The following is a 27,164-nucleotide window of genomic DNA, read 5'->3' on the forward strand; positions in this document are numbered from 1 at the left end:
ATAAATTGGTAATTTAGAATATACCTGTAGTTGTTTGCTCTAGGAATACTAGCACATTATGCACTGAAATTTAATGAATGATAACATTCTTTAATGGCCACATGACATGCATCTTGAAGGACACTTCAAGGAATTATGCTTTGTATCTGGGTAATTAAAAAATATTTAGTTTAAATTAGTACTGTGAAAAGAATGATAAGATATGCAGCGTTCTTGTAGCCCTCTCATAGGCTTCAGTTGGCCACTGAAAAGAGGACGTTGGACTAGATCAGCCTTTGGTCTAATCCAGCAGTGCTCTTCTTACATTATTACTTTTTTTACACAACTCTATTTTCTTTCTGAACACTATAAACTGAAACTACACAATTTAAGAATTTGAGGTAACATGAACAAGGAGGGAGAGATGGGAGTACTTGGAGGAAGGTGTAAATGTCTGTAATTCTAAAACCCAAATATAGCCTTGTGTAAGCAGAAGCTGTCTTCTTCAGTGTTGGAGGATGTTTCACATAGGTAGATGCAGATGCTGTTCATGTGATCCCATATTCTTCTGGACCAGAACCTAGCAGGCCATCTTTTGGTCCTTGCTGTACAAGTCGGGTCATAATCAAGCCTCTTTACTAGATAACAGCTGTTACCTAAGTTAATCCTGCACCAGACGTATTCTCTTACCCACACTATTAATTTTCAGTTTGGTTAGAAGCTGGCCAAGTGCAGGGCTAACAACAAAATTGTTGTGAGTGATTGTGTTTCACACAGTTGCTAGGCAAATGTCCTTTGTTAATTTTGTATAGATAGCTTTTCTTCAAACCTCATGCCACTGGGCAAAGTAGGAGTGATACAGCTTTCTCCTTCTGTTAAGATTTTCTCAACATTTCCTTCCTGGCTTTGTTGCACCTACATTAAAGTGTAATACTTTTCTGTCATTACAATTTTGTTGTCAGAGCAGTGCAATCCAGTAATCAAACTGTAAAAACGATGTCTTTTTAGAGTGTAATGATCATGTGTTTAATTTTTTTTAATGCACAATTTTGATCACACAAGTGACAAAGCTACACATACTGCACTGGTTTGGAAGTGAGCACAGAGTTCCTTGGCTTCATTCCTCCTTAATCTTACATGGATCTTAAATGACTTAATTTTTAATCCTGGCCTTCGGGGGTTAATTATGATGGTTAAATTGAACATAGTTTTTTAAAGCTGCCAGTTGTAACTGGATTGTGCATGTGTGTGAACTAAGCAGAACAAATGAAACTAGGATCCTTCATTTTAAAGTACATATTGGCAAAAACAATTGATGTCACTACTATATAGTAGTAGTATGTTATTGAAGGAATGATAATGGAGGTGTTGGGCTCATACTCAATTTAGCCTTTTTAAAATGAAGCCCAGAAGTTGGTAACTTTTCTGACTGGCAATAAAATGCCTATCTTTACTATGTGGGTTGTGAACACGGCTGTTGATCAAATGATAATACAGAGTGTTTTATTTTTTTAAGGTGATGATAGTTGTGAGCACCTTCTCTCTAGTGGAAGATTTCTTGGGGAGAAAGTATGGCAGCCTCATGGCTGTATGATGCACAAATATAAGCAGAGGTAAGGTATTCTACTTTTAAATTTCCCCTTAAAGAAGAAAATATTGAAAGGGTGCACTTAAATGTAAAGTGTTAGTTTCTGGGATTACTACATTTTTAGACCTACACTGTGAATGTCATATGGCACATAATGTGTTTGTGCTGCTCATGTGAGTTTCCCCTATCCCTATTAGTGGTTTCACTTTATTAGCAGAAATGAAATAAATAGTAATGATTGTTAGTCTGTATCTTGCTTACTATGAAGAAATTTCTCACATAACCATATCAGTTTGCCTACAATTGCAAACTGGTACTTAAAGCAGCCATTTAGGCAAATCCCGCCCACCTCATTCTCTAGTTCAGCCTTCTGAGCCCAGTGCCCTCCAAAGATCTTGAACTACATCTCCTATCAGCTGCAGCCAGCATGGCCGTGCAAGCTGGAGCTGTTGGAAACTGTAGTCCAAAATACCTGGAGGGCACCAAATTGGGGAAGGATGCATCTAATAATTCCTCCATCAGCCTTGGTGCATAAAGTATTGCACCATTAAGGTGCCTGTCAGTGAGCCAGTTTGTGTACCTTGATTGCTTTAAGGCTATAAAAGAAAATGTGAAGGAAATAAAACCCCTATTTCCCCACCTCCACCAGAGTTGATCTCAATCTGTTTTAGTAGCAGCTAGATATTATGTAAAGAGGAGTTCTCACATCATCTAAAGCCTTTTGCAGTCACCCCAGGGAATGACTATACCAGAGAGAAGGGTGCATCAGTGGGTCCTGCCCTCCTCAGAGCAACCTTACTTTTTGAATTTGATTTCTTAAAAAATGTGCTTACTTGAGAGCCTAAGATGTGTATGTTGGATCAGACTAATGGCCCATCTAGTCCAGCATCCTGTTCTCGCAGTGGCTGACCAGATGCCTGTGGGAAGCCTGCAAGCTGGACATAAGCGCAGCAGCCCTCTGACCACTTGCAATTCCCAGTAACTGATTGAGTTGAAGGCCCAGCACAGTCTTACAGTGTTGCAATTCTCTTTTCTTAGTTAATAGAATGTAAAAATGGCAGGACAGTATAACATAACAATTTATGAAATATATAACAATATTTGTAGTGTTTTATAAGAAAAAGGAAAATTTGTTCCCACAAATTTGAATTATCAAGGATATGGGATATAAGTTGGTGCTCAGAATATTCTACAGTGCAGTTTTTGGGGGGTGAATTACTTTTGTTGCGTCATACTTGAAGAAAATCAATATTAATGTTTGTTTTTACAGTGAAGCAAAAACCTGCCTCGTAGACAAACATATTGCATTTATAGGTGATTCTAGGATCCGTCAGCTGTTCTACTCATTTGTGAAACTCCTGAACCCTCAAATTAAGGAGGATGGAGTAAAGGTATGGTTTTTATATTTTACTTTTATCACAGTTATTGCTAGAAAACTACAGTCATTGTAATACCTTAGTTGTAAAGGTATTTCTGTTGAAAATGTATTGATCCAGTTTAGACATCACATTCCTGGTCCACCAAATCGGGTTTGGTTGGGTTAGGAAAACACAGTATGCCCATGTGTTCCTCCACCATATTCTCCCTCCCCTTACATGCCTAGCTTTACAATACTTTTTTATTTATTGCATTTGTACAGTGCCTTCTTGCCAAGGTGGTTTATGATTTAAAATGTTAATACAAATAAATATTGCAAAATATTTTTAGGCTGCCTACAGGAGCTGGTGGCAGTAGCTCCTTGACCTAGGCTTTTCTTGTTTTCTACTCTGCCTTCCCTCAAGGCAGGCCTTTGCACACAGGGCTTAAGGAGTCCCAGGGAAAGTGTGGGTTAGGTTGCCCCAGCAGTTCTCTCAGGACATTGATAGTCTCTTCAGGAGCAGGTGGTTATACATAGGATGTTGTCAGGGAACTGCCATCGGAGGAACAGGTGGTGGAAAGGCTCCAGGAGAATAGGAGAGATTCTGCAGCAGAAGAAGGAACCAGTAGGGGGAGAGCAGGAGCTCCGGCGGAAGGGGAGTCGGAGGGGAGGCTCTGGGATACTTCCAGTGAGAATAGTGAAGAGGTAACAAGACCCCCCTTAGGAACTCCCACCCTTCGCCGGAAACTGTCACGCAGAGAGTCCAGGAGGCGCATGTCCGTCAAACAGCTTTTATGCTGGAGTAAGTTCCGTAGACGCCCACTGTCAGATTCTACCAGCGACTGACGGAGTCATGCTTTGGGGGCTCCGTTAGTGACTCGGTTTGGTTGACCAGCCAAACCCCAGAGGGATCAAGCTTTTACGCACAAGCAGCTCATTATCCCATCACAGATGTCAATACCAGGAAATTCAGGTTTGAGCACTGGGTACACACCAGGATTGTAAATTACACTTTGTTTCTGGATTCCAGTTCTGATTTGTGAAGAATGTTCAAGCCAGTTTCTCAATATGGGCATCCTGTCTTGTTGTGCTGAAGTTTACCTCAAAGTATTGTATCAAGCTGGATGAACGAGAGGAGTCTGAATGGGAGGAATCAGCAGATGATGGGGACACCCTAGTTTTCAGATCAGGAATGTGATGTCTGAACCAGGCTAATGAATGTGGGAACTTCAGAAAGAGAGCTAATCAAGCAGTTTCAGAGAAAAGAACCAATTGCTGAAAAGACAGGTGGTTAATAGTGGAAACCTGAAGAATGCAGTTGGGAACTTTGTATTTAGAAGTTGGTGGCATTAATACATTTCAACCATTGATGCCTATTTTACTTAGCTGTAGCCTGCGGCATCCTGAAGTGGCACTGTGCTACCTTGGGTACGGTCAACCTGCAGGTGAACCCAGAAGTAGAGAGGGAAAGAAGGAGGGAGGGTTGAACGTTTGGTCAGTGCTGCACTTCAGATATTGATAAAGATAAAGGAGGAGGACTATCTTAGAAGAATGAAGTCAGGAACCCGAGGAGAAGGCAGTCTGAGATATCATTTTAGTCTGAACTCTAGGCAAAGAGAAATTCCTCGTGTGCTCCAGGGCTGTTAGTAGAGGGTGACTTGGAAAGATTGGGGGGGGGGAGAGAGAGACCTAGTCTCACTAAGGACTAGCCCTTGAAAATAAGAGCATGTCAGTGTTAGCAGCTATTTTACCTAAAGGGCACTGTACTTACTGGAGAATAATTGAAGTGTGCCTGAAAAGCCCCCAAATTATACATTTGGCTTTGTGTGCTTATTCCCCCCCCCCCCCCCCGCTTTAAATAGCAGTTGCAGAGCTTGTAATTAGGTTTTGGACCATTAGAAATACAGGCCTACGCTGGAGTCCTGAATGAAAATCTCTTGTCTTCCGCTAGTCCTCAAAGCTGCTGCTGTTGTCAAGAGGGAAGCTGCCAATGGCACCCTCTTTCCTGATGCAACTTTGAAGCAGGGTGGGGGTGAGGGAGGTTTTTGGGGACTGTGTGTGAGAGGATAGGATTAAGAAGTTCTCTTGCTGCATCATAGTACCAAACCTGTTTCCTGCTCCCTCTCTTCCTTATCTCCTCCTCCTTTTCAGGCAACTTCTATTTATAGTTAAAAAGCAAAACAAACCAGGCAACATCAAATTAAGAATTTAGCATAACATGAATACAGTCATGGATTTCTGGAAACTGGTGTAATTTTTTTACCTGTTTCTTACTTTGACAGCATGGAAACATTCCTTTTGAAGACAAATCATCTTCACTTAAAGTGGTAAGCATACCCAGTTGCTTCTAAACTAGAATGAAGAAAAGAAGTTGGCATGTGTATTTATTTTATTTATATTTATTTATAATATTTATATACCACCCTTTCACAAAACACCAGGGTGAAGTATAGCAACATAAAAAACCTTTAGAAATAAATATTTACTAAAGTAGTACTTTCATATTTTGTTTATTATAAAATTTATATCCCACCTTTCCTCCTAAAGGAGCCCAAGGCAGCAAACAAGTGATAAAACAAAACCAAAAAAAATTTCAATGCATATGCAGACTTAGAAATATCTCCACTTGAAAGGCTTGTTAAAGGAGCCTTCAGTAGGTGCCAAAACGGCAACAGAAATGGCTCCTGTGTGATACTAATTGGGAAAGAATTAAGATGGTAGGTACCAAAACACTAAAAGCAATTCCTACATTGTGCAGTACAGACCTCCTGACAAGATGGTATTTGCAAGAGGCCCTCCTTTGGACAGTGGAATCATAGATTTGAAAGGGACCTCAGGGTCTTTGTCCCATGCTGTATTGAGCTTTATATGCCAAAACATGAACTAACCCTGTACCTAATTGGCAGCCAATGCAATTCTTTCAACACTGGGGTAATCTATAAGTGACATCCTACCTCAGTAGTTGAGCTACCACAGTTTGCACTGGCTGCAGCACACACAACCACAGGAAGATTTTGCTTTGGGCTGGTTTTCCTTAGCTTCCTTAGGAGGATTGTGAGGACAAATACTTAAATATCTGAAGGAATTAAGTGCTGCAGAATATAACAAAAATCATTTCAAAAATACTCCTACTGCTGAAAACAATCCAGTTTCCTCTTTGAGCAGTTAGTCAAGTCTCCTTCTCACTGCATCCTCTTAAGTAACAGCAGCAGTGTTTTCTACAAAAAGTGCATAAATTATTAAAAGAAGATAAGTGTATGCATGTGTCCAAAAAACCTGATTGGCCCAGGACCAAACATCAGCATAGGATCTTAGTGTACATGCATATTTTCACTTATAGGTGTTATACGTTTGCGGTAGAAAATGCTGATGGAACGCTGCTGATTCTGTCAATAGTTGCCACATTTAATGCTGACATTAGATGACTGTTTCAGGAGAGTAAACCACTTGCTAATAAACTCATCCATTTCCCTTCAGGAATTTCTGTGGTATCCGGAAGTCAATGGATCTATGAAACAGCTTATCAAATCTTGGACTGAAGTGAGTTGCATTATTGAACTTCCTTTATGACAGTGGTTTTCAACTAGTGTGCCTTGAATGATGCTCAGGGGTGCCGCGGGCATCCCTGGCCTCTGTCCTTCTTTCCTTCCCTCCCTCCTCTGATGCCTTTTCCTCCCCAAGCCTTATGTGGCTGTTTGTTGCAGCAGCCCTGGCTACAAGCTGCCCAGGTGAATGATGTCTCTGGAGCCGGCCAGGGGGTGCTGATTGCCAGGAGTTGAGGCAGCCTCGGAGTAAGCAAGCAAGTGGGTGAGGGAGCCCAGCCAGCCAATCCACTATCCCTTGCTGCTGGGAATGAACAAGCAAGTCCCAGGCTTCTGTGGGGCAGTATGAGGAAGCACCTCTCTTTGGGGCGGGGGGGGGGCAGCTCAGAGATCGGGGCAGCAGCAGCAGCTGCTGCCCGGAAGAGTCCCAAGGAGAGAGGAGAGGAGGCTGAGGGAAGACTCCACAAGGGAGGCTGTTCGAAAAGGGGTGAGAGCCTGCCAGCTCTGCAGGCAAGGGGTGACATAACTGGGCTAGCCCCACAGAGGTGCCACAGAAAGAATGTAGTTTGTCAAGGGAGCTGTGGACTCAAAATGGTTGAAAACCTCTGCTTTATGACAATATATTTCAACAATCCCAGGGGTGGGGGTACATTAGGCAGTTCTGGTCCTGAAATTAATTTCAATATAGTATAAATTAAACTGCTAGTTATCCCTCAGGTTTTTTTCAATATGCACTGGCACTCTGAAGTGTGTCTTTATTTATTTAAAATGTGAAAATTGCAGAGGTTTAGGATGTTACATTGTTAAAACAAAACAATTACAAAGTACTGTACAGTGTAGTTAAGTGGATATTTAATTTAAGTGACGTTCTAGATTTTGCTAAGTAGAAAACAGTTGCACAATTCCCTTCATCAGTAGTGCTTCTATAATGTCATAACTTAATTGCTTCCAAATCAACTGCAACATATTTTATACATTGATTAAAGCTTGTGGAGGTTTTTCCTTTTTAAAATGAGGTTTAAATGTGGACTAATGTGATTAATTTTTGCAGTACAGTACATTTGATTATTCATATCCTTTATGAAGACACTGAAAAGACTAATCTCCCTTTTACTGTTCCATAGGGTTCTTCTCCAAAGCCTCACATAGTTGTAGCAGGAGCTGCTGTGGTAAGCTGTTCATCTAATATGTCACTGTAATGGCCATTGAAAATTAAAACAGTAGTCTTCTAATTCAGACCTTTAAAATCCCATATGATCTTCTTTCTGTGTATTGTTTTCATTAACTAACCTTTCACACTTCTGTCTTGTAACTCACAGCCTAAGCTTCTCTGTGCATCCCCATCTCGCTCTCGCTCTCCCTGTCTTTCTGGTTCTAGGGCAATATTACTTAATTTTATAGACAGATACTTCTGGCGCGGAACACCTTCTTTGGTCTTATGGGATAAAAATTTATAGGGGGACTGATGTGTGTTGTGGGTATCATTTAATATTTGAAACTGCTGAAGAAGCAATAGATAATTTTTGAATGTTTTATTAGTATGTTTTGTCAATTTTAGGTAGTTATCTTTTTTAATTTAAATTTGCATCAAAGCCCTTTAGCAACAGCAGTTCACAATATCCTATGCTTCTTACCCAAGAGTACAGAGTTCAGAATTTTCTTGTGTTTGTCTACTTCAGCTATCCTGTTTTTGAAACATCAGCGAAGATTTGTGAATATTGAACTATTTTGATTATATCGTCCACAAATACATATTCTAACTGATTCACTTTTAATACTCTTTTAGTGGTCTATCAGTATTCACAATGGCAGCAATGAAGCCCTCACACAGTATAAAATCAATATCACATCAGTTGCCCCTTTTCTGGAAAAACTGGCAAAGAGCAGTGATGTCTACTGGGTCTTACAAGGTAAAATAATGACATAGCTGTTGTGTCTTGTGGTGAAACAAATTCATTAGCTAAGCATTTTTGTATATAATGCTTGCAATTCCAGTCTGCAATTCCACACCAGATTTATTCTATGATGTATTCCAAGAACAGCTGCTGCTGTTTGTCCCACATTGTGAATGGCTTAATTGGTAAATCCATTTCTCAGTTTGTGGGAAAACACATTTCTTATTATCTGCACGGTATCTGCACAGAGCATTGGCCACTTTTGGGGAAAAATGGTTGGTTAGGCTGCAGCAGGTCAACTGACCGGAAAGACTAGAAGCTAAAATTTTGAGTGGCAGCCCAGACAGTGGATTTGCTCATGAGTAGATACATTTTAATGCCACTGGAATAAATAGGAATAGGATGCTTGCTTCATTATTAGATCAGCAAATTGAGACCAGATAGCTTGTTTGTCCTCCTTGCAGGAAATACTGTGTTACCATCATGCCCTAACTCAGGGACAGGGAACCTTCATTTTGCTCAGCAGCCCATTTTGGCCAAGCCACCCCCACCTGTCCCACACTTGACATAAGGTGTGGGGAAGTAATGGCAGGCCTAGTCCAAAAGGGGCTTTGCAGGCCATGCCAATTGACAGTGCCTGCCGCGCCCCTTGCACAGTGCCTCCCAAATGCCTGACCACCAGGTTGTTGGGCATTTTTAAAGCACAGCACAAACTCTTTTGCAAGAACTGGACTCAGCATTTCCCAAGCAACAAGCACAAAATTTCCAAAGCTCCTTGTGCAGCATTTCCCAACTGCTCACCAAGGAGCTTCAAATGCCTTTGTTTTTAAAAGGAGCATTTTTTTTTCTTTCCAAAGGAAGCAGTATTCAAAGTGCTTCCCTTAGTAACTTAAATGCAAACTGCTTTCTTTGCAGAATGAAAAGTGCTCCAATTTTAGGAGCGTATTTCCCTCTGCACAGACTTGAAAAGGGCTCCCTCTAAGGGTCTAACTGGAGAGATATGCGAGGCTTATTTTAGTGGATCATTTTAGCGGGTGAGAATAGTATATCTAGAGCTTGAGTATTTATTTATTTATTTATTGCATTGCTTCTTTTTTTTAAATCCCCATTTTCTTTTGACATCAGATCCAGTTTATGAAGATATGTTGAGTGAAAGCAGGAAAATGATCACTAATGAGAAAATAGATGCCTACAATGAAGCAGCAATCAGTATCCTGAACAGCAGCTCAAAAAACTCAAAAGCTAAAGTAAAAATTTTCAGTGTATCTAGGCTGATAGCAGAAGAAACTATAAGTCAGTCCTCAGATGGTATACACCTTTCTGAATCAAGCAGAGAAATAGTAAGTAATCTGCATTGCAGGAGGTTGGCCTAGATGATTCTCATGCTCCCTTCCAGCTCTACACTTGTTTGATTCTAGTATTCTTTATAGAAAACAGCCTTTAAGATTTAGAATGCCAAAAGACTGACAATTGTAGGAAATTGTCTTAATTTTTATTAGATTTATTAGACACTACTTTGTTGCTACTGCATTTTTAGCAGTTGTAAGTTTTTAATGGGTTTTTAATATTGTATTGTAAATTGTTGTAACGCTCCCTGGGACCTTAGGGGGAAGGGTGGGTAATAAATTAAAATAATAATGAGGCTTCTCTTCAAGTATTGTTTACAGAATTATTTTCAAACTATTTAATAAAAAATACTTTACACAGTGTAGATCATTGTATACTGCTTTGTATTAAGGATGTGATGCTTAGAGAAGTCAGAATTGCTGATTGCCTACAGGGCTGTTGTATACATAACTCCTAACCATAGTTTAGCACTGTTTGTTTCTGTCTTTTCTCCCCTCATATGTGGCTAGGAGAAGGATTTGATTTACTTCTGGTTTCATAAAGTCCTGGGTAGTGCTTTAAAACAAACTTGGGGGAGTTTCAGAACAACCCTACATCAACCACGGATTACAAAGTTGGCCAGAATTCTATGAAGCTGAAAATAGCAAAGTTCTCCAACCACACAGAAGTATGAGTGTGGATCTAGTGCTAATCAATGGTTTAATGTTGTATGTGAAAACAACAGATATATGGAAAGTTTTTTGAATGCTGAAGGGGGAGTACTATTTTAATACTAAGTTCTGTTCTATTAAAAAACAAAAATAAAGCATCTTTATTTAAAACAGGAAGTATAATTTCAGAATCAGCACACTGCATTCCTCTGAAAGGAATTTGGGGGTGGAAGTAGGTCAAACACAGATTAGAAAAATATACGGTGAGCAGTGGATCCTAGCAGTGTTGTCACCCTGAATACAAAGGGTAAAAAAAAATCAAAGGTTTGTGAGGTTGAGGATGGGATCTTCCACTTTTTTTTTGTTTTGTTTTAGGTTAAACTATGGGAGATCCAATCATGGATCTCCCAACATCTCATTTAATTTGGCCCTTGGATGATAGAAAAAGTTTGACTCTTGATGCCCATGGTTTGGACTTGTTCAGTGAAACAAATTTAAAACAATATTTTGTTGTGGTTTTTTTTAAAAAAACAAAACAACATCCTGCCATTCATTTAGACCATGTGAGTAGTACGACATTTTCAATTCTATATCCTAATGGCTGGAATTATGTTTTTTTTCCTGGACAGAATGCAATGATTCTGATAAACATCCACTGCAACAAGGTTATAAAGCCCATTGATGGTTCGTGCTGCCAGCCTCAGCCTCCTGTCACTTTGATACAAAAACTAGCCTTTGGGTTTTTTGCTTCCTCCATAACTGGATATTTAATTCTTGTTCTCATACGTCGTAACAATCACCAGAAGAATAAGCCATGTACAGATATGGAGAGTGGAGAAGAGAAGAAACCTGCCACCAACACTCCAGCCGTTTCTACTCTAGAGACAGCCTTGCAGTGTTTATGCAGACTTGGTTTGATAATGGGTTACTTCTACCTGTGCGACAGAGCAAATCTGTTCATGAAAGAAAACAAGTTTTACACTCACTCATCCTTCTTCATACCAATCATCTATATCCTAGTGTTAGGGGTGTTTTACACGGAAAATACTAAAGAGGTAAGCCTGCTTTATTTTTGTTTTTATTTCTGAAAGATCACAGGCTCTTTGTCTGACTGGGATGTTTTCCTTGAACTCTGGCAATGTTGCTGCCTTTTCTTTTTGTAAAAAGTGTTTTTCTTGAGTTTACAATTTTAAACAGGTTACAATAACAATGAAGGCAATGCAAAAAAGGGGTTAATCCTTCTTGTTTGCCTGGATGGCAGACAGTGAGAGGTGCATGTAGAAACTAGTCTACTGTACAAAGGTAACATTTTCCTTCAGTTGTCTGCCCACTTCTGGCCTGTCCAGCGCTGGCATGCGGCTCTTGGAAGATTGCCCACAAAGAAATGTGGTCCTCGGGCAGAAGAAGGATCCCCAACCCTGTTGTAGATAGATTCAAATAAAACTGTCACTTCCAGAAAAACCCCGTGCATAAACAACAGATGAGCAGTTGTGGATTTTTCGACAACATTTACTCAAGAGTCCATGACCCTGAGCCAGAGTGGCCAAATGTAAATTCAGCGAGGCTTCTCTATCCCTGCTCCCAACAGGGACCTCTGTCCCTTGAATTTCAAAACCGTCTATCAGGCAGAGTACAATGTTAGCATTAGATGGGGAGCCAAAGCACTCAGCCATTGTCGTACTGTTTACACAGAGTTCTGTATCAGTCATGTGGATTGTAGCCCACTCCTAGTGGTGCAAAATACATAAAACATAATTGGAGAATAACAGTTATTGCACTTCCCTTTATATAGTAGTTTTAGACACATCCACCCCATTATAGTGTTTCCTTGTTTTGTAGTTCTCTGCTTGCACTTGTTGGAATCGCAATGCTCTCTTTTTATTTTGCACAGACTAAAGTGTTAAATAGGGAACAAACCGATGAATGGAAAGGCTGGATGCAGCTTGTCATCTTGATCTATCATATCTCTGGAGCAAGCACTGTAAGTTTGTTTTGCAGTTTTAACAATTTTTGCATGAGGAATAGTCTTGCGTGATTTACTACTGAAGCAAAAGTTGAGTAGTTAACTGAAGTCTTTCTTCTCTGTTTTAATTCCATATTGGGGTGATTAAAGTCTGTTTTGAAAGATGTACTTTTTTCAAAAAAAGGTGACAATTAAATTTCCTCGTTTCACCTGTGATGCAAAGTGCTGTACTGTGCATGAAAGTGTTTTAATTGGTGAGGATGCCACTGATATATAATGCTGTCTTTAGTAGGCTTACTAAATTTTAACCCAGCAGTTCTGAAAAGTGACCTTGGGCACGGTACCCATTTTCAGGCAGGTGGATATTTCCTCTCAGAACTATCCACAATGGATTTGAATTATCCTAGCAGAAGGAGCTTATTTGTGTGTGTGTGTGTGTGTGTGTGTGTGTGTGTGTATGGAGGGGTGACTTCACCCCCTCCCTATTGTCTGATCATCCCAACCTGATCTGGAAATGGTTGCTGTTTTGTTTTAATGATGCTTCTTGGTGATTTTAGGAAAAGTCAGATGTCCTATTCTGTTCTAATTTCACTTTTGGATTATTGCTCCAACCCTAGCAGAGATGGCTAGCCCTTGGGACACATGAAACCCCCTCCCCACCAAATTATTTCTTACTGCTCCTATGGGTCCCCCACTGTAATACTATGATGGCAGAATGCTTTCCATGACTGCTAAGGCCCTACAAAATGTCTACATTAAAATAATTATAATAATAATAATAAATTCACTAATTACCACTGTAGGTCATCTGCTGTGATTTGGTTATGCCAAAAGATTTTTGTGACTTCCAGCCCCTTTCCTCACCATGTGTCCTTTTCATTTTCACCCACTTTTACTCAGGACACATCCAGCTTTGACATGTGTTCCTCACCACCACCAAAGGTTGACCATGGATCATTGTGACCCTCAGCTCCCAAAAAGTTAATCACCACGGCCTTGAATTCAGTGCCAACCTGTACACAAGCATCTTTGCATAGTGAGGCCTGCCTGTTCAGCTGTGGAACAGATAGTTGGTTAGTGCTGGGTTGAGGAAGTCCAGAATGTGGAATAAGTTTAGAAGGCAGTGAGACATAGTGAGCTTTAAAGTTCTGTAAACAAGATTATATTCAAAAGCAGAAATAAAGTGAGGGGGGGAACTTACTCATTTTGCACACTTTAATGTGGGATTTAATCTTTGAAAGTTACCTAGCTTTTAAAAAAATACAATTTACGTTTTTATTAATAGTTTCTGCCAGTGTACATGCACATCCGTGTGTTGGTTGCTGCATATCTATTCCAAACGGGCTACGGGCATTTCTCATACTTCTGGATTAAAGGAGATTTTGGCATTTATAGAGTGTGTCAGGTAAGATGTGAATTAAGCTTTTATGTGTATAAAAATAATTTTGAGTGACTGCTACAAATGTAACCCAGTACTTTGCCCACTGCCATTTCCCAATGTTGGATCGTTCCCTATTTAGTAGGAGGCAAGACTTCACAAAAGTCATTGAGGCTGACAAAAGCTCACCGCTTCTTCTCTGGATCCCAATTGCCTTAGCTCAGGGTTTTCCAAACATGGATCTCCAGCTGTTTTTGGACTACAGTTTCCCTGATCACTGGTCCTTCTAGCTAGGAATGATGGGAGTTGTAGTCCAAAAACAGCTGGAGATCCAAGTTTGGGGAACCCTGCCTTAGCTGAAGCCTAAATCTCCCAAAGTGTGCCACCAGAGTATGATTTTGTTTTCTTTCAGCACTAATTGCCTAAGAGTTCCCCCTCCTTAGCAACTGCAGCCCTCTTTGCACTTAGAAATTGGGTGTGGGGGTTAGCCCAGGAGAGGGCCTTCTCTGTGGTAGCCCCTAAGCTGTAAAACTCCCTCCCCACAGAGGTACATCTGGCACCTTCATTATATAGCTTCTGGAGAACGCTAAATGTGTACCTTTTAATCCTGGCTTTTGACATTTGAAGTGTATGTTTTTAGGACCCACCTTTTTTGGAATTGTAGGTTGTTTTAAACTGTTTTTAATGCTATGTTTTAATGTTGTGACCCGCCCTGGGACTTTAGGATGAAGGGCAGATAATTAAAAAATAATAATCTGTAACCAAGGCTTCTGTCAGCACTTAAAGCACCATACATTGTAGCTTTTACAGAGGTCTGAGGCCTAATGCCTCATGTAACCTGAGATATATAACCATGCAACCAAACTTATAGCCATCCATAACTCTAAATAGCTATCCTTTAATATTAAATAATAAGAAGAAATGGTTACTTCACAGATTGATACCCAGTAACAATAGTTATATAGGCAAGAATTTATTTTGTGTTGTGTTAGTTTTTTAATTTCACGCTATTCTGTGCATACAGAGCAGCTGGATAGAGCAAGTCTGTAGAAGGCTGGCTTCTCTTAAACTGTTTTCATTTTATGTTTTGAAAAGCCTGATCAGCAAAATTGTTACGTAAGCTTACTGTAGTAAAAATAATTCAAGATATGAATGCTTTGTGATACTCTGTCACTTAAGATGCAAATGTTACCTTGTTGAAGTTTTTTGCACTAAAATATACATGAAAAATCTCTTGCCATTCCTTACATTTAATAAAGAAATACTTCCCCTTTTCTCCAATATTTAACAGGTTTTATTTCGACTGAATTTCTTGGTTGTGGTGTTGTGCATAGTGATGGATCGGTCTTACCAGTTCTATTACTTTGTTCCTCTAGTCACTGTCTGGTTTATGATCATATATGTTACATTAGCTCTATGGCCTCAAATAGTCCAGAAGAAGGCCAATGGTAAATATGATTCTCTTTTGTATATAATAACTTAAGCACTTTATTTTGCATTCAGTTATATTCAACTTTAAATAGCATTGTAATTTTTTAATACATGGCATTCTCAATAGTAAAATCAAACTACACTTTTGTAAAGCAAAAATATTCTATCTGCCTCAATTGCTGACCCAAATAACATAACGGAAGATAGTCACAGATTATCATTGTTAATGTGGCCATTTGTGGGAAGGGAGGGTCGAAGATGGGGGAATGCTCAGCAAAAGGAGGCAGGCCTAGGTAATTATTATTATCTTGGGATCCTAATATTTAACCTTTTACTTGTGTTGGGTTAACAGAAAACAGTAAAACAATTTAAGAGAAAATACTAGAACTATTTAGAAAATTAACTTGCACTTTTAAAACAATCAAAAGATGGATATAAAATATATGTGTTTGGACACACCATTATATAGTTTGTAGTAGGCTCCTGAATACCTCAGTTTTTTGTTTTGTTTTTTATTGTATGCTTGGTTCACCTCTTGGCCTGAGAGCTTAATGCTGAATGATGGCCTGCAAAGAGCCATAATTCAAGGTAATGTGTGGCCTACCTTCTTATTGAGTAGAGAGAATTCTCTGCCGGAAGGGTCCATGGAGGGAAATAACACTACCTTTCACATACTTTTCTCAGCCATAGTTTCCCTGATCTGGCGCTTCTCTTTTCTCTTCCTAACTCAAAAGGGCTTGTTTCTTACCGGTCGGGGTTCACTTAGTGAAAATGTCACCACCTTGAGACCATATAGCCAGTCGGAGTTGGCTGTGTAATGTCACTGGGGGCAAATGAAACCCTCGTCCTGGCTGTGGGGAGGGCTGTGAAGCTGCCCCTGCTGCCATGACTATCTGGCTAGTGCCGCACTGGCTGTTTCATTGCCCTCCGGTGCTGCCCAGTCAGACATTTGCTGCAGTCTGCTTTAACAATACATGACTAGCTGGGGTGGAATGTGGGTTAGGAAGGGCATCCTATTGAAGTAATGTACTGTGTGTGGGTGTCATGTTTCCGTATTGCAGCACTTTCAGAAGAATTTCTGTCTGAATGTTCATTCCCACCTACACGCAGCTGTCCCTCTTGCGTATAATGTAAAAGCAGCAACAGTAAAAACAAAAAATGCAATAAAAAAGCTTACTGCCTAACATTAGTCTTGTTTTTGCTCTTGTCCACAGGCAGTTGCTTCTGGCATTTTGGTTTACTGCTGAAACTAGTTTCCCTGTTCATCTGTATATATTTTCTAGCGTATTCTCAGGTTTGTATGATTTGTATATTTTGGTACAAGTTAAATATTTGGATTCTAAGGCATGTTAGAAAGCAAACATTTAAGCTGTGTTCAAAAGCAAAGCACTTGCAGCTATGGGACAGTCATGGCAATCAGCCTGTTGCTTCCATAAGGAACAGGTTGTGGTATCTGAGAGCGAAGGACATGCTTTTAGCTCTTTTGTAAATCCATTAAGTGTTTCCACAGAAATTGGTGTTGGAATGCTTGGGTTCATTCAGAGGTCTGAGGGTGGCGCATCTGTTGTCACAAAGCACATCAGCCTGTGCTTGCATCCAAAACTGGCTGTTTTGTTTTGAGGAGAGAGAATTCCCCCCCCCTTTTGCTGAAACCTTGGTAGACTTGGTTGCTAAAACCTAGGTCCCAACATTTTTCTAGTGAGGTAGAGGAGAGGCATATCAAAAATGTTTGGGCATTAAATGTTTGCGTATATCTAACATTAAGAAAAGGTTACAGATAGGTAGCCGTGTTGGTCTCCCATAGTCAAAACAAAATAAAAAAATAAAAAAATTCCTTCCAGTAGCACCTTAAAGACCAACTAAGTTAGTTCTTGGTATGAGCTTTCATGTGCATGCACACTTCTTCAGATACACACATTACATCTGAAGAAGTGTGCATGCACACGAAAGCTCATACCAAGAACTAACTTAGTTGGTCTTTAAGGTGCTACTGGAAGGAATTTTTTTATTTTATTAAGAAAAGGAGCAGTTAGAACAACAAGATTCTTTCTGCTGCATTTTGTTGACATTAAAATATTATAAATGAAAACCAGATCATGTTTGCTTTCTGGTATTTGACCATAAAAATAATTGAAAACATCTAGCTGCAGAATGATTGGATTTAATATTCAGGAGAACTGTATTCCTGTCTCTGTCTAGTGGACCACTCTGAAGCTTTTAAAATAGGAAATTCTGCAGCCCAGATGAGCAGCAGCCTGATAAAAGACATTGGAATAGCACCTGTCAGCTGGTTTGAAGTTTCTGTTATTAATCTCCCAACCCCACTCCCCTGATTGATGGGATTCCAGCTTTGCTTACCAGGCTGTGCTCAGGCTGAGGAACTGCATGAGAAGCATGTGCTTCCACATTCAGCTGTGCATTAAAAAAAAACCTCATAGCTGAATGGGAGAATATATTTTGTATATATTTTTGGATATGGAATGCTTTCATTTTGCCAATGCTGCCTGCTCTTCAGGGCTAAAATGCAACTCAGCTGTGACTTCAGCATAAGATTTATGGCGTATGTGGCCTTATTCTGAGCATTTGAATGGCACTTGACTAAGAGAGAATACTGTTCACAACCATCTCTACAAAGCACTTGCAACTCTTCAATTCCTAGTTCCTTTAGAAAGAATTATTCACGCCCTCACAATTAGGCATGGATTTCAAAACATCTGTGTGTGTGTTTGTGTGTGTGTTTGTGTGTGTGTGTGTGTGTGTGTGTGTGTAAGAGAGAGAGAGAGTTTAAATGTATTTTCTTTTCAGAAACTTAAAGGACATGTTTGTTTGTTTGTTTGTTTGTTTGTTTCCATTTGAAGACTTGCAGGGCATCCAGCCATTTTTTATTTTTTTAATAGGAGAGTTAAAAGCTTTACTTTGATGAAAGCTGATTAAAACAGATGTTTAACTTTAAGAAAAGTTTATTAAACATTGCAGAATCCTTTACTGTTTTTATTCAGGGAACATGGATGCATCCTTTTTGTTTCTTTTTAAAATAAGGATATTTTTCAGCAATTTTACTGTCACAAAAAATGAAAAGAAAATGTTGGTTGTGAGTGTCTCTTCAGCAGCAAAATACTAAACTAAATTATACATCTGGCCAGCTTTCAGCTCTCCTGGAGGAATTGCTTGATAGGTTCCTGACTGTCCTCTTTCTTGCCTGTTAGTAGTGTTTTCCTCATTTTTGTTGTTTTCTCAGCCTGAACACAGAAAGCATTTAATAAGTAATCCACACTAATGGATATCATGAATATATGTCTGATTACAGCCAAGAAACAGAATGCTTCTTTTTCCAAATTGTTGAGTGTAGATTGTGTCTGCAATTATACATTACATCATTGCAAGCTGTGGCTCTGATCCATAGATCCTTGTACACAACACCAGAATGCGCAAGGCAGTCTCTTTCTTTGCCAGTCTTGAGATGCAGAACATTATAATGTGAAATAATGGGTATTTTCACATGCCTCGATAGGGTGACAAATCCTAATAGGCTGTCTGTGATTTTAGGATGCTGGACTTAAATGTACAGTGAAATGATCAAGTATTTTATTCTAATCTTATGAAAGTCCCTGAGCATCTCCATTTAACTGCTGTTAGAAATGGAATGTTTGTGTTATATGGCCCATTGATGTGACTGAACAGTTATATTATTTTCATGTCTGTTTATTACAGGGTGCATTTGAGAAGATTTTTTCTATTTGGCCATTGTCCAAGGGCTTTGAACTAAATGGGAGCATCTATGAATGGTGGTTTAGGTGGAAATTAGATAGATACGTATGTACAGTTTATTTTTATTTTTTAATGTTGATTTTGTGCTTTGCCTTTGTCAATTATGGCTGCCAGTCTTAGGCGAGTGAAAGCAAATTATGATCTCACTCTGCAAATCATAGCATTGTAGAGCTGGAATGGAACCCGAGGGTCATCTTGTCCAACCCCCCTGCAATGCAGGAATCTGAAATAATTGAAAAAATGAAATTAAAGAAGAAAAAAGTTTAGTAAATTGCTCTGGTTATTTTACTAGCTGCCTCTATTTGTGAAAATGTATGCAGCAAACCTCAGAAAACGCAAATTAGTGGCTGTAAGCAAGTGGTAGGGGACCTGTGGCCTCCAGATGTTGCCAGACTACAACTCCCACAAACCCTGATTGTTGTTCATGCTGGCTGAGGCTGATAGCAGTTGGAATCAGATAATCTCAGGAGGCTCTACACAGGTTCCCCAGAGCTGCTGTAAATGCTTGGTCTGTAGTTTTGTATACAGTGGTACCATGGGTTAAGAACTTAATTCATTCTGGAGGTCCGTTCTTAACCTGAAACTGTTCTTAACCTGAAGCACAACTTTAGCTAATGGGGCCTCCCGCGGCCGCCGCACGATTTCTGTTCTCATCCTGAAGCAAAGTTCTTAACCCGAGATACTATTTCTGGGTTAGCGGAGTCTGTAACCTGAAGCGTCTGTAACCCGAGGTACCACTGTATTATACAGTTGCTCAGTAATACATGATTAGACTGAGCGCATTGGGCATTTGCCTGACCCAGAGAGACTTCATCCCATTGTGTCTTAAAAGACTGGCATTAGTTCTTTAAATTCAGGCATTGTTGGTGAATGTGCCCATTACGTGTGGGTACCTGAACTGAACTGTCTTCTTAACTGCGCCTTTGCTAAATCTTTCAACTGAGCAGTTCTTCCTTTCTCTTGCAGGTCGTTTTTCATGGGATGTTGTTTGCTTTTATTTATCTAACATTTCAAAAACAGCAAGTCCTCTCAGAAGGAAAGGGGGAGCCTCTCTTTCCAAGCAAAGTTTCAAATGTTTTATTATTTATTTCAGTTGTTTCTTTTTTGGTAAGTTTCTGAGATACCTTACTCAGCTATTGTCTTTCTTAATTCCTGAATAGTTACTCAGAGTGGGGATAGTCTTCATGAAAATTAGTAGCAAGCCTTAGGCATGCCATAAGAAGCCAAGGTTATTGGTCTGCTGACATTGTTTTTAAGGGTTTTGCCCAACTACACTGAATAAAGTAGAGAACTTCTGGGGGGGGGGGGAGGCATTGGGTATTTCAACACAGAAGAAAACCATCTCTAAGGCTCCAAATCTGTTCAGGTTTATTCAGGATTAAACACCATTTTATTTGGCTTACTTCCTGGTATGCTTGCATAGGATTACAGTCAAAGTGTAATTTGTAGAGCCAACACTGGTGTTCCACTGAATAAACTAATTTCATTTCTAGCACTGCAAAATAATTGTGTTCTTTGATGTATCCTCCATATATGTAGTTTCAATTCTATCGGTGTTTAACTGTTTTTAACTATTCCCCCCTATGTTTTTAGCTATTCTTATTTTTATCTGTAAGCCACCTTGAGTCCTAGTCAGGGGGAAAGGTGGGGTATAAATAATTAAATGTATAATAATATATATGTTTATATTTTAGACGTACTCTATATGGGCCAGCAGTTGTAAAAATAAAACTGAGTGCAATGAAATGCATCCTTCGGTTTCAGTTGTGCAGGTAATTGTGTTCCCTTTGTTGCTTGTAATTGCAGTCTTTGATTATAAACACTCACCCAGGATGTAAAGTGCTAAGGCTTACAAAACTACTGAGAAATCTGGCCTTCACAAGTAATGGCAGAGCAGAGTCAAACAATGTGCAGGAATCTAAGGTGTTTTGTGCACCTTAGATTGCTGCACGTAGTTCAATTGCCTGGGGTAGTTCCCTCTTGCCCACCTGTGTGGTTGATCATAAACATGTTCAGACAAAACAAAGTAAGAGTATGTGAGCATAATAGCACTACTGTGATAGCAATAGGTCTGCAATTTATTTATTTTAGAGCATTTTATTCCACTCTTCAACCAAAGAGCAGCATACATGCCATTAATTAAAATAAGTCCCTTTTTGCTGACTGACAATCTCAAAATACATGATAAAATGATTAGAGTTGGGCTGAAGACTGCAGGTCCCTATGCACAGGGTTCGGGCAATATGGCAGTCAGGTGCCAAAACCCACACATCTAGCCTTCTCTCTCTTTCGGGAGGCCGGCATTCCCCTGTCAAATGACCAGACTGTTCCCTCATTACAGAAGAGCCTCAGGGACAGAACTTCATTCCCCCCCCCCTTCCCCGAAGTGTGTTGCATCCAGTTACTTAGACTGAAGAAATCTGGCCTGAAATTCTTTGTCCCAGAGCTTACAATAGGAAAGATTGACAAAAGGACTGGTGTCCACTTGAGCTCCGGCTAAGCTCCCTTCACTGGCCTTCTCCCACCTTGTGCTCAGTTTCCTAGCCAAGCTAGAGTGTGATACCATAGTGCGGAGATGGGGAGCCTTTGGCCTTCCAGAGATTGTTGACTACATCTCCTATCATACCTGGCCATTGGCCATGTCGTCTGGGGCTGATGGGGCACAGTATTTATTAGTTTTCTCATACATATGCCGGGGTGCTCAGTGAGGCCTGATTCATATGTAATGCTAAAAATATAGGTTAGAATTGCATAAACTGGCTTTTTGAGACAGGTTTTGCTTCCCAGCTTGTGTTGATGAACCATAGTTTGAACAAATCACAGTTTGGCTCCGTTGGGATGCAAAACAAACTGTGGTTAGTTTAAACCAGGAAGTAGCTGCTTCCAGTTTCCTCACAACTTTGCTGGATGGAGAGCAGGAGGTGCATGAGTCCGAGCCTCACACAGGCTCATTCTCATATGCTCAGCTACTGCTTAGACTTTTATTGGGACGATAGCTGTTTGATATCTAATACATTTCTTTGCAAAGTCCACTCTGGCTGTTTTTCAGTGGAAGCAATTGTACAAGGCTAGGATCTTCATTCCACCCCCCCACCCCACCCCCCAATCTTCACATTGCAAAATTCTGATTACTACTCACAGAACGCAACGTTCTGCACCACAGTTTGAAAACCAGTAGGTTTTGCATTTTATGAAATGTATGAAATACTTTCAATAGATGTGCTATTAATCCAATCTTAGCTTGTCTGTTCAGAACCATTGAGTTTAGATGGATTTATTTCCAACTAAGTGAACAGGATTGCAGCCTAAAACATCTTTTCACGCAGCTTCTTTTGTCTTTCAGATTTTAGCTTTTATCCTTATCAGGAATATACCTGGCTATGCACGTTCTGTATATAGTTCATTTTTCGCTTGGTTTGGCAGAATTTCCCTTGAGGCAAGTAGTATAATTTTATTGTAATTTAAAGGATCAAACACTTAAGTCTGTTTACAATCAAACTTTAGTCGATTTGTTATCTGGCATTATGTACAATCGAGAATAGGGTGGCTTTACTATAGTTATTACGTGGTATAGATATAGAGGCACAAAAATGATCCTCTAATACCGCTTCATTTTTTAACAAAGCAATTTTGAATTTGTCCAGCTATGGGCATCTGGAATTTGGTGCTGACAATCTTAAATCCATCTCAGCTACCAGCTGAAATACCAGCAATGTAACCAACCTCATACAAAGTGATGAATGACCTGCACAGCAACACAGCTGGCTTACAACTCAGGAAGCTTGAGTTCTGTGCATGGTTTCTGGAGGACACTGAGGCAGAGGACTCTTGTGTCTTTAACAGTTGTGTGTCAAACAGAAATTCAACAGGTTAAACATTTTCTAGAATGGATGTAGAATTACAAGTGGAGGTGGGGCAAACTTTTCCTGTTGAACTTCTGGGTGGTAGATATTATTACCTGTTTTTGGCCCCTAATTCATTTTGAGGCCATACCTGCCAGAGAGGACACAAATTTGCCTAGGACACAAAGTATATGCAAACTTTTGGGACCTTGTGCGCTCTTTTGCAAGTGCGGCAGAGCGCATGGTCCACGTACCAGGCCAGGAAATCCTGTTGGCATTTCTGCATAAGACTTTAAAGCCTGTATTAAAGTCTTTGTTGCTCTTGTGACACAAACATGTCAGATATCATACGATTTATAGCATATTTGCCCAATGTTCCAAACCAGCTTCGGGGTTAAAGCTTATTTTCATGATACAGTGGTGCCTCGCAAGACGAAATTAATCCATTCCTCGAGTCTCTTCATCTAGCGGTTTTTTCGTCTTGTGAAGCAAGCCCATTGACGGCTTAGCGGCTTAGCGCTATTAGCGCTATTAGCGGCTTATCGTCTTAGCGGATAAGCAGATAAGCGGCTTAGCGGCTTAGAAAAAGGGGGGGGGAGGGGAAAAAACCCGCAGGAACTCGCAAGACATTTTCGTCTTGCGAAGCAAGCCCATAAGAAATTCGTTTTGCGAAGCACCTCCAAAACAGAAAACCCTTTCGTCTAGCGGGTTTTCCGTCTTGCGAGGCATTCGTCTTGCGGGGCACCACTGTAAATGCAATTCTAACTTCATTTTTTCTCCCTTTCCAGCTCTTCATCTGTCAGTACCATATCTGGCTGGCAGCAGATACCAAGGGGATCTTAGTTCTAATTCCTGGCAATCCCATGCTCAACATTATTGTCAGCACTTTTATATTTGTGTGTGTGGCGCATGAAATTTCCCTGATCACAAATGATCTTGCACAGATGGTTGTTCCGAAAGATAATGCAATTCTGCTGAAAAGGTTGCTCTGTGTGGGTGGATTTTTTTCTGGACTTCTCTTTCTATCAGCATTTCAAGAACAATCAAGGCATTAGCGTTCAATAAATCCAAAAAGCTTCGCTTCAAACTTACATTGTGTTTGCCTGAGCCCAAAACTAAAAGAAATAAAAATCAACTGGAATTACACAAACCAACCACAACTTCTCTGTGTCTGGGCAACGAAGGAAAGCTATCAAAATGAAGGCAACTGAACATATACGGTACATGGTGGAAATGTCACCTCTTTGCACGGGGATATCCACCCACTAAAGGAAGAAGAAACAGAAACACACTGTATACTACTGCGCGTGAAAAAAGACATATTTTCTACTTGACCGTTTTTCCAGTTTACATCTCTCTCGAGAATTAAAGAATGGAGTGTGATTTGCTCAAGAGGCATTTAGAGACTATTGCGTCAATTTTACGTTGAGACATTATCAAATTGTTAATAATTACTAGCATATCATAACTGATGTATTTGTATGTTTCAAAGAACTGCTTTTATTGCAAGAAGTAAAACAGACCCTGATCCTGGAGCCTTAAAGGTAGTTAAATTCCTGTCAGTTTACTTAAGGAAGCCAGTTTATTATATATTATCTGTGGACAGCACTGTGTTAAATGGGTTAACAGCTGTAGCCTTTTCTTTAAAAGAATTCAGCATCAATGTGTGGTCAGGTTTTTCTTACTATTTTTGGAGAGTTTCTGAAAGTAAGAGGTTAGTAACCTTTTTCTGATTAATGCAGTGGTAGCCAATTTGACACCCACCCCCCTCCATTTTGTGAGCAGCTCACATTATCTGTGACCACTGCCCATGCTGGCTGGGGCTGATGGGGAATTATAGTCTGTAACATTGGCTACCCCTGGATTACTAGTTTTCTATGGCTACTACATATCTAGGAAAGCCTTCAAGCACTGGAGGAAGATCACATTAATTTATAATCTTATCCATGTTTACAAAGTGTATAGCATAGCATTTCAATGATCCATTTTCATTTATTTTCCTAAGTTTTCATAATTAACATTAATTTTGAATGTTAGAGTGGTCTCATGTTGCTTTTTCTAAAATCATTGCTTTTTCATCACTGTTTTTAGTTTACATAATCAGTGCTTTGTATCTTACAAGATTGGTTTCCAAAGTTCACTGAAAATGAAAAGTCCCCTGCCTGCCCCTCTCCTATCACATTTTCCTTTTGTCTCCTGTCATAGGATTGTACTCACACCCTGTACAAAAAATGAGGCAGCTAGGATATTATTCAACTGTGCCCCTTCTCCAGCTGCAAGTAACTGCATAGGAATTGGAAATGTTTATATCACACACACTTCAGTGAAGAGGTCAGGTACCTAGCTATGAGTATTATGATCCTGGTGTTTTTGTGTGTTTTTTTTCATTTTGGTAGGAAGAGGTTATTATCTTGCATTAGAATACATGAGAAGAGTATTTTACTAGGGACTATTTTTAAAGGGCTGCAGCCAGACAGTGTGTTGAAATCAGCATAGTTCTTCTATCCTTAATGGATAGATTAAACAAGCTTTATATTCTGAAATGTTAGTTTTCTGTTCTGACCTTTAGGATTACATCATTTCTAATGTTCTCAATTCAGCCTGGTTACAATCTTAAGCGTGCTGTGCAGATGTGGAAACTCCAGCAGTTCAGGTTGAAGGAACAGATTGCAGCATAATGGAGCTGAATTATTTTTATCCTTTTGAATTCATGATTCTAGCCGTATTTTGGGCAGCCTCAAGGTACATTAAAGTAGTAATAGGACAAGTACAAATCCTAAACACCATCCTACTATCTGTATATCATGTAGGGGTTGTGATTCAAATTTCGTGCTGAGCTTCCTTTTCAGAAGCTGTCCCTGGAGTAACTCAAATTGCTGCTTGAGCAGTGCCAATTTCAACAGGCAGTTGGGGGATTCTTGTAGGGAAATAGTGAGCATCTACCAATGATATCTTCCCCCTTTATAAAGTTCTTGTGCCCGGGCCCCATTGATGGGAGTTTTAAACAGCATTTTTGGATTGCTGGGGCAAGGTAACTTTTGCAGAGAGACTTTGGCTAAAAGAAATATAGGTGCACACCTGGGAGTGGGGTGCTTGATCCTTTTGAGTCTTGGCCTCAGTGGTTGTCTCTGCTATGCTTGTATGCTGCATATTATTTTAGAGCTTGAAAGAATGAAGCCGGTATTGTTTTCGATGCATACACACAATTCTAGGTAATGATGAAACAGTGTGGCTTTTCATTTATGGGCTGTGTTTCTGATGTATACTTTTGACAGGGGCAACTTTGGAATCCTATCACAGAAAGTCAAATTGAAATATAATTATGGGGGCTGGGGGGAGGATCCCACTAAATAAATGATGGATCTCAAATGAATTTCATTTAATGCTCAAGTTGAACTGAATTCCTTGCACTGTTAACAAACTACAGTGTGCAAGCTCCATACACAGTTGCCAGTTTATTCACAATCATGTAAAACTGTTCTTCGCCACTGATTGTTGCATTTGATTTTTTGTTTTTCACTTCAGTTTAGCTAAGCCCTATAGTGAAGGTTGGCAAGCCCATGGGCTGCATGTACAATTGACTTGTAACATTTAAGGAGTGAGATGACTTTACTTAGGGGTGGGAACTTTGTTATGTTTATAAACCAAGTATTGTAGATATTTTATTTATCTGTTGTACAGATTTGGTTAAAGATTATTTTATAGGTTTGAAATATTGCACTTGTTTGCTATTACTGTATGTGGATAAAATATATTTTCTTTTAAAGTTATGTGAAAAATATGAAGTAATTTAAACATTAAATAAGTGTGCTGTGGGTGCCTATTTTTGTACTGGAAGGAGCATCAATTAAGCAGAAGTGTGTATGTGTGGTATTTTTTTCTAAGGAGTCTAATATTTGATTTGAATTCTGTATTCTAATTTGTGAGAATACTGAAATAATACAAACGTTGGGGTTATGCAGAAAATTGCAGATGAGCTGTTAGGGGACGATCTTTAAGGATTGCAGTAACCAAAGGTTTCTGCCAGTAATTCACTTTTTGCCTGCCAACTTCTGAATGGCAGTGTAGCTACAGATTCCAAAATTCCTTACTCAGCAGACTATATTTTTCCCAGTTATTACCATAGGTTGAAATAAATAAACCAACCACATAAGCATATAAAGGACTATTTTAGCATTATGTCAAGGTCACATTGTCTATTAATTCAAAGTCTATTTAGCATGCTTCTGCCATGATTTAAAATAAATATAACTACCTAACCCAGCAGTTCTCGACACAATAATAGCATGTATTGCACCAAGATTATTCTTTTTCCGAAGAATTATTCAAAAATTACTCATGAGACTAACTAGCGATGTGAAGATCCCGAAGAAGAAAAAAAATTGAGGAAATCTCCCACCCCAAAAAAATTTTTTTCCCTGTGG

The 27,164-nt window shown here is 39.6% G+C and overlaps 1 protein-coding gene and 1 long non-coding RNA gene across 2 annotated transcripts in view; both read left to right on the top strand.

Annotated features, from left to right (window-relative positions):
* The window catches only part of CASD1 (CAS1 domain containing 1), a 30,760-nt gene extending 4,169 nt beyond the window's left edge, over positions 1-26,591 (top strand). Inside the window, exons 2-18 of the mRNA XM_081881987.1 lie at positions 1,496-1,592; positions 2,838-2,958; positions 5,207-5,251; positions 6,402-6,464; positions 7,591-7,635; positions 8,253-8,376; positions 9,487-9,701; positions 10,988-11,413; positions 12,250-12,339; positions 13,607-13,726; positions 14,991-15,147; positions 16,345-16,424; positions 18,842-18,943; positions 19,865-20,005; positions 20,593-20,670; positions 22,242-22,334; positions 23,529-26,591. Coding sequence (XP_081738113.1) covers positions 1,496-1,592; positions 2,838-2,958; positions 5,207-5,251; positions 6,402-6,464; positions 7,591-7,635; positions 8,253-8,376; positions 9,487-9,701; positions 10,988-11,413; positions 12,250-12,339; positions 13,607-13,726; positions 14,991-15,147; positions 16,345-16,424; positions 18,842-18,943; positions 19,865-20,005; positions 20,593-20,670; positions 22,242-22,334; positions 23,529-23,795 — 2,264 coding nt within the window. The 3' untranslated portion in view covers positions 23,796-26,591. The remainder of the gene's footprint in view (positions 1-1,495; positions 1,593-2,837; positions 2,959-5,206; positions 5,252-6,401; positions 6,465-7,590; positions 7,636-8,252; positions 8,377-9,486; positions 9,702-10,987; positions 11,414-12,249; positions 12,340-13,606; positions 13,727-14,990; positions 15,148-16,344; positions 16,425-18,841; positions 18,944-19,864; positions 20,006-20,592; positions 20,671-22,241; positions 22,335-23,528) is intronic.
* LOC309325827 lies at positions 16,438-17,888 on the top strand. The gene is made up of 2 exons (XR_014150049.1): positions 16,438-16,900; positions 17,154-17,888. It is a non-coding gene; the product is annotated as an uncharacterized lncRNA (long non-coding RNA).
* Positions 26,592-27,164: the final 573 nt, after the last annotated feature.

This window comes from Podarcis erhardii (assembly GCF_964252035.2).
Source record: "Podarcis erhardii genome assembly, chromosome: 12".
Lineage (NCBI taxonomy): Eukaryota > Metazoa > Chordata > Lepidosauria > Squamata > Lacertidae > Podarcis > Podarcis erhardii.